The 7172-nt window shown below is 50.8% G+C and overlaps 1 protein-coding gene across 1 annotated transcript; it reads left to right on the top strand.

The window, feature by feature from the left end:
* Positions 1–3210: 3210 nt before the first annotated feature.
* CUNH11orf91 (chromosome unknown C11orf91 homolog) lies at positions 3211–5378 on the top strand. Its single transcript, XM_032840962.1, has 2 exons — positions 3211–3768; positions 5121–5378. The coding sequence occupies exons 1-2, from the start codon at positions 3276–3278 to the stop codon at positions 5204–5206; spliced, it is 579 nt and encodes a 192-aa protein (XP_032696853.1). The 5' UTR covers positions 3211–3275; the 3' UTR covers positions 5207–5378.
* Positions 5379–7172: the final 1794 nt, after the last annotated feature.

The following is a 7172-nucleotide window of genomic DNA, read 5'->3' as shown; positions in this document are numbered from 1 at the left end:
GGATCTACTATGTACTGAGCTGTGTGGATGAACCTTTATGAACCTCGGTTTTTTAATCTATATAATGAGAATAGCAATGGTACTTCCTCATTAAATTGGCAAGATTAAAATGAGGCCGTCTAAGTACCTGGCCATAGAACATGATCAGTGATGTTAACTCTTATTATATATTAAAGAGCCTTAGAAGGGAAAGCGATTTTGCAGTATGTTTTTTAAATGATGTAATCTAATCACATTTTTATTCATATATATCCATTCAAAGAGAAAAAGCTTACAGACTTTTCGCCCTAACTTCAGGGTAATCTGAATTGTGTTTATCCTGGGTGGCCTAATTATAAAACAATCCTGATGTTACAAGTGGTAGATTAAAAGAAAGGCGGTTTCCTCTAACAACTGCACAACGGGAAAATGCTACAATGAGCATGCACTGTGGCAAATCCCAGTGAGGTGAAGTCCTTATGGGTTACTAACAAACCGCAGTGGTTAAGGCAAAACCCTACAAATTTGTTCTGCAAACACGTGTCTGGTAACGTCAAGTTGGTGATGAAAACAGAGAGCAGGCTTACATCTGTTTTTTGTTTGTTTGTTTGTTTTTACATCTGTTTTAAATAGAAACTTTCTTTCCCTCCCTGGGCTCAAAAGCTCTTGCAGCACTTGCCTCGCTACTCAAATTCCCCATTAAGTGCCAACCTGCTGGGGCCGAAGGGATTCGATTTCTGACACCCAAGCTTCCTGCCTGCACTTGGAACCAGCTTTGAGAGACACTCACCCAGGTCCTTCTTCGCAGATACAGGTCTGTTGAAGGACGTGGCTCTAGGTCTGAAAATCAGGTGGGTGGGCGCCTGGGTGGCTCAGTGGGTTAAGCCTTTGCATTCAGCTCAGGTCATGATCTCGGGGTCCTGGGATCGAGCCCCGCATCGGACTCTCTGCTCAGCAGGGAGCCTGCTTCCTCCTCTCTCTCTGCCTGCCTCTCTGCCTACTTGTGATCTCTGTCAAATAAATAAAATCTTAAAAAAAAAAAAAAAGTTCTCAAATAGGAACACCTGGGGGGTGCAGTCGGTTAAGCACCCAGCTCTTGGTTTTGGCTCAGGTCATGATCTCTGGGTCATGAGATGGAGTCCCATGTCAGGTTCCACACAGAGTCTATTGGAGACACTCCCTCCCACTCTGTCCCTCCCGCCTCCTCAAATAAATAAATCTTTTTTTTAAAAGTTCTCAAATATTTATTGAGCTCTATTATATGCTCAACATCATAGGCTGAATTCTTGTCCTAGAGGAGCTGGCACTTAAGTACGGGGAAGACAAACCTGCTCGGCTTGACAAGCCCCTCCGTGGGGACAGCTGCTCTTTACACTTGGACAGAGTTTCTGAGTTTCCAAGTAAGTCACACACATCATTCTGTCTTCTGTTGGATCATCACAAACAACTGTATGAGGTAGCCTGGTGCTGTTATTTTTATTTTACAGGAAACCCTCTTAGAAGTCAAGCAACTTACCCAAAGATATGCAGCTTGGACATCTGAGTGACCGCTGTTCCGCTGTATATGTTACAGAATTTTTGTCCCCTTAGTGCCTGCGGTTCTTGGTCATGCCTCTTGGAAGAATGAAGAGGTAGACCAGATGAAGAGTGGTGGGCAACAAAGCAAAGTTCATTGAGCAAGAGTATTAAGCTCCCAGAGAGGGAGGGGAGCGTGAGTGGGTTACTCCCAGAGTGTCTAAGTTTAAGGGTTTCTATGAGCTCTTCGTGGAGCTGTCTTAAGCGGTCACAATGTGCTGAGTCATGCCAATGAGGGCTTTAGTCAGATATCTGCCCACTTATTAGGTTAATGTCTCTGTGCTGATGGTCTTTTTTTGCTGACGTCTGTGGGTGTGTCTTAACTGTCCCTTGCCTCTGATATTGCCAAACGCTTTGTGGTTAATTGTCTTATTTAAGGACGTTTTGCAGAAGTCATTTCTGCAAAGGCTGCAAAGCAAAATGTTAGTGTGGTCCTTTCTAAGCTGCAAAACAGGCCATCAGTGCTGTTTTATTTTAGCTGTTCTGACTCCATATTTCCTTGTTGGGACCCTGGCCCTGACTATCTAACTGTCCAGGTCACTCCTAACATCTACACACACACATACATACATGTACACACACACACACACACACACACACAGACTCCTATATGAACCATATGTATAGAGCCAATGCATGTATGCAGCATTTGCCAGTGGAGCTCCTACTGACTCAGATCTTGGCTGGCCCCCACCCACCTTTGTCCATTCACACCAATAATCACTAGGGGGAGGCTTTCAAGGAAATTTACCTCCCCTCAGTCTGTGGCTAATAACACAGGCTACTCAGGTAAAATGAGCAGGACAAGCCTCTTGGACAGTATGTACAGGTTCCTCTTAAAGAATGGGTAAGCTATTCGAGGTGGGTTCAGCAGGATTATTTTGGTGGCTTGTTTTCTGTTAGCGCCTAATAATGTGTCTGGAAAAGAACTAAAGTAAACTGCATTTCATCGAAGACATTCTACTTCAGATCTATTACAAATTCATACCAGGGTCCCGTTCTCTAGAATCTTTCACAACACTGGGAAATTTGGCAGAAACATGCGTTGGCTCTAACCTCCGATCCCCATCAACCTCTTCTCCTTTGCCTCCTGTTGTAGAGGATGAAAATTCATCTCCCCAGATACTTTGCAGCGAGAGGTGCTAAGGCTGTGGCAGGGGGCGGGTTTCTAGGAAATATTTTTCTCCCTGTGAAAGGAAAGGAAGACTGGAAAATGTATTTTTGCAGTTCTGGCCAGCTCCCTGCTTCCTGTTCTTGTCTGAGGTTCTGTGGGGAAGGGAGATGTGAGATGGGAGGTAGGGCCGGGGGCGCAACAGCAGGGGAGCGAGGCCTGTGGAAATGTAGGGGCGTTGGGAAGAGTCGAGGGGCGGGACCGGATCGGAGGCTGGAGGACAGTGGATGTGGGGCGATCGCCGAGCGTAGCGGAAAACCAGGGGTGCGGATAGGGCGGACGAGAGCGCGCCTGCAAGACTCCCAGACCTCCCGCTCTCCCCATCCTCTCCCACTGCAAGGACTCAGCCAGCCGTCAGTGGGCGGGGCACGTTCTGGGGCGTGGCCGGCCGGACCTTAGAACTCCGCCCGTTCGGGGCGGGGCTGGACGAAAGGGCGGGGCCGCGCTCCGTCGGGGCGTGGCCTGTAGAACCTCAGAATCCCGGCGACTCGGGGCTGAGGCGCGCGTCTCCCGGCGCGGGGTTCCTCCCACGCAGCCTCCCATTCAAAAGATGCCGAAGGGGCGGCGCGGCAGCCAGAGCCCTACCATGAGCCAGCGGCCGGCCCCGCCCCTCTACTTCCCTTCCCTCTACGATCGTGGCATCTCCTCGTCCCCTCTCAGCGACTTCAACATCTGGAAGAAGCTCTTCGTGCCGCTGAAGGCGGGCGGGGCGGCGGCGGGCGGGGCGGTGGCAGGGCGGCCCCTGCCCCAGGCACCCCAGGTTCCGGCGCCCCCGCCGCCGCCACCGGGCCTGGGGCCTCCCAGCGAGCGTCCCTGGCCTCCGCCCTGGCCCTCCGGCCTGGCCTCCATCCCCTACGAGCCTCTGCGCTTCTTCTATTCGCCACCGCCGGGGCCCGAGGTGGCTGCCTCGCCACTGGCCCCCGGCCCCACGACCCCCCGGGTCGCCTCCGCCTCCCACCCCGAGGAGTTGTGCGAGCTGGAGATCCGGATTAAGGAGCTGGAGCTGCTCACCATCACTGGGGACGGCTTCGACTCTCAGCGCTGTGCGTGACCTTGCCCGAGTCCCCTCTTAGCCTGCCTTGGCTCGCTCCTTGGCTCCCTCCTTGGCTCCAAGCCTTCCTAAACCTCTCCCCTGCAGTGTGGCCTCCGGCCCAAACTCCAGCCCCCAGGAATCCCAGATTCCCAGATCAACTCCTCCAGCACCCAGCCACACCTCCCGGCGCCCCGTCAACCCCCTTCCTGGATTTCAACCCATGTCTACCCTCACCACAGTCAGGATTTCATGAACACTTTTGGCCCAGACTCCACCCTCCTTCAATCCTGAGCGTGTTTGGTAATCTGGACTATGAGCCTCCAAACCTAGAACTCAAACCACCACAGCCCCCATCCTGCACTTTAAACTTTTACACCGTGACACCCCTACCCCCACCGTGGTAGTAATATTACCCTCACCCACCACACACACCCCCTACCTCTACAGACCTGAGCTTTAGTGTTTATTTTCAACTTTGGTCCTGAATGGGAGGAGGTGGAAGCAAAGGTCAGTTGGTGTGTCTGTAGGTAAGACACTCCAACCTAGGTCTGTAGATGGGAATTGTGCGAGACTCAGGAAGCCCAAGGACAGATCATCTAGGGGCTTTGGGGCCCTCCACTTCTCAGTGCTGAAAGGAAACCTCCCTGTGAACCCTGGCCTTGATCCTGGAAGCTGTCTCACCAGGGTCCTGAGCTCTGCCCTCTGACTGTAGGTTTAAAGTCTTAGGAATCTGGACCAGGACAGACCAGGTGTGCGATATGGGCAGGATTCCTCTAGCTTGCAAGCTAACTGATCCTTCCCATTGGAGGGTAAAGTTAAGTCTGATTCTACTCCCATAAGGACCTATCACACTGTGGAATATTCAGTAGCCATAAGCTGTTCTGCAGACTTTGTCTTCCCATCACCTGTTCTGACTAAGGCTTATAGTATACCAATGGAGGAGGGGATATTGCTCTAGAAAGACCATCCCCACTATTGTAAAACAAAACAAAACAAAACAAAACAAAAACAACAGGTTAAATTGGCTCCCCTGCCATACAGGGAAGGGGAGTATGAAATAACCTAAATGTTCAGGTTAATGTGACCATGAGAATTGTCCCCAACTCATCAGGCATCCCCTGTAAGGTCCTTTTCCCCACAGCCATGGAAAGAATTCGTAGAAGACAGGCTTGTCTAAGTCCTGGATTTCTTTACTACATATTCTTCACTTAAACATGTTTTGTCTGTTAGGGTTTTTTTCCTACCCATGTTGGGTTTTGGGTTCATGCAGGGAACACACAATTGCTTCCCAGAAGCTTACTTTGGAAGTGTTAGAAAAGCCCTTATCTTTACTACAGCTGTGTTTGTTTTATTCTCCTGCAGATAAATTCTTGAAGGCACTGAAAGATGAAAAGTTACAAGGACTGAAGACAAGGCAGCCTGGAAAGAAGTCAGCCTCTCTCTCCTGAGGAGCTGCCCACCAGAGTCTGGGCAGCCGCCTCCTTAGGTGTTAGTGCTTAGATAATGTGTCCCGTTTGTTGTCATTTCAAAGATCATTATTTTCTGTTCTGTATTTACTGCTGTTCTCACTGCTCCCAGCATGTGCTCCACATACAGTGCCCACTTGTGGGGTAAATCTCATGGTCTGTCTCCTCTCTGTGCTGCTGCTGGGGAAGGTCTCTCACAGGGTCTGGAAGCTGCTGAGACCATAGGAGGGGACACCCAACACTGCCACGTGAAAGGAATTGGGAAAATCCAAGGGCAATATGTATTTGGTTTGCTGTTTCCCTGCTCAGAAAGGTTCTTTAAAGCCTGAAACAAACGGTTTGTTCTCAAACAGCTTTAGACCTGGGAAGTGTTTTGTTTAATAGTTTTTGGGCCCAAAAAACTCTGATAATCTGATCAAAGCTATGGTCCTTCCTAGAAAATCACATATTCAAGAAATATGAAGGGCTTGTTATGTGCCCTCCGAGATTCAAAATTGGGAGTGGGAGAGACCTAGACAATAAACACAAGTAAGTAGATCATAATACAATATCACTGATGACCTGCCAAGGGGTAAACAAAAACAGTAGAGCAAGGTTGCTCAGGAGGGGTCAGAGGAAAGCGAGGCGGCGTTTCAAATATGATTTCTGGAAGAGGTAACATGTAAACAAGATGTGGAGGAAGTTGAGATTTGACAGCTGGGGGAACGTTCCAGGCACAGGGGGGCCAGGGCAAAGGCTGAAGGTGGGAGCATACGGGGGTGTTTGAGGCCCTCAAGAACCCAGGTGGCTGGAGCAGGAGGAGTGAGGGGAGCATGGTAGGGCTGAGTGCAGAGGGTCCTTCCCAGTGGGACTCTGCAAACATGGAACTCTGGGTTCTACTCCAAGTGGAGTATGGAGTAGAGGGTTTTCAGTGAGTGATCGCATCTGACCTGGGCTGCTAAGGTGAGAATAAACTAAGGCAGGAAGCATGGAAAGCAAGTAGGAGGCTTCATAACAATGCAGTTAAGCCAGAAGCGGTGGTGCCGCCCAGTGTGGCCCAGGCCCCGCCGCTCTTTCCCCCTTGCTGGGTCAGAGGTGTCTATGGCCTGCGGGGTACTCACCACTGCCACCACCCCTGCCGCCAGGTGCTGTCTCTCTGGCCAGAAGGAGCAAGAGCTCTGCAACACAAGCGCACGAATAAAGAAGGAAGTATTTTAGGAAACAGTGTAACATTTTGACGTTTGGCATCTGGATTCCCCCGTGCCCTCATTCTGCCTGCAGCCACCGTACATCCTAGCAAAGAATTTGTGACATTTGGGCTTCCTGCAAAAGAGAACCGAAAGGAGCGAACCCCGCGTCTTAGAATCGCAGCGGGAGGCGGTGTTTGGGAGGGGGCGTGGTCAGCTCTGACCCACAGCACCGATCGCCCGGCACCACGTGCCTGAGACGCCCTCCTCGGGCTGACAAGGAGGCCTTAGTGTCGGTGACCTTGTCAAGAGTAGTTTTAGCTTAGTGAGGGGGATTTAACGCCTGACCAGAGTCGCTTTTAAGAGAAGGGGGTGGAGGTGAATTGGAGACCGTGGGTGGAGAAGACTCTTGAGAGGCGGTTAGCGGCCTCTTAGGGCAATAACTGGCAGGGCAAGCGGGGTTGAGAGGTCTTTATTAAGGGAGAAATTACTGCTTGTTTGTGGTCGGGCAGAGGGAGAAAAAGTGATGCTGTCGATGAGGCCTGGGTGGAATGATGTCCTCGAGTGGACAAGAGAGGTGGGACCTACTTTACAGTGGAAGGATCGGAGTTACGTGGAAGGAGAGACGGTCCCTCTGCAATCACAGGAGGTTCCGTCCGTGGTGAGCATGCAGATGCCGATAGATGGGGGAATGGGTGCCCGGAACCCCGGTAAATTGCAGACCCTTGCCCCAAAGTTTGTGCAGCAACCCGTGTGCTTGAGGACGCAAATGTGCATGCCTG

This window comes from Lontra canadensis, unplaced genomic scaffold (assembly GCF_010015895.1).
Source record: "Lontra canadensis isolate GAN:19392208 unplaced genomic scaffold, GSC_riverotter_1.0 scaffold118, whole genome shotgun sequence".
In the NCBI taxonomy this organism is placed as follows: domain Eukaryota; kingdom Metazoa; phylum Chordata; class Mammalia; order Carnivora; family Mustelidae; genus Lontra; species Lontra canadensis.
Note: the sequence above shows the minus strand (reverse complement) of the source record. Positions and strands in the feature narration are given on the sequence as shown.

What these genes read in the sequence shown, in the direction of transcription:
- CUNH11orf91 (XM_032840962.1), top strand. Translation starts at nt 3,276, where the DNA reads ATGCCGAAGGGGCGGCGCGGCAGCCAGAGCCCTACCATGAGCCAGCGG. An exon ending in CGGCTTCGACTCTCAGCGCT is followed by an intron (nt 3,769 to 5,120) that starts GTGCGTGACCTT and finishes ATTCTCCTGCAG; the next exon opens with ATAAATTCTTGAAGGCACTG.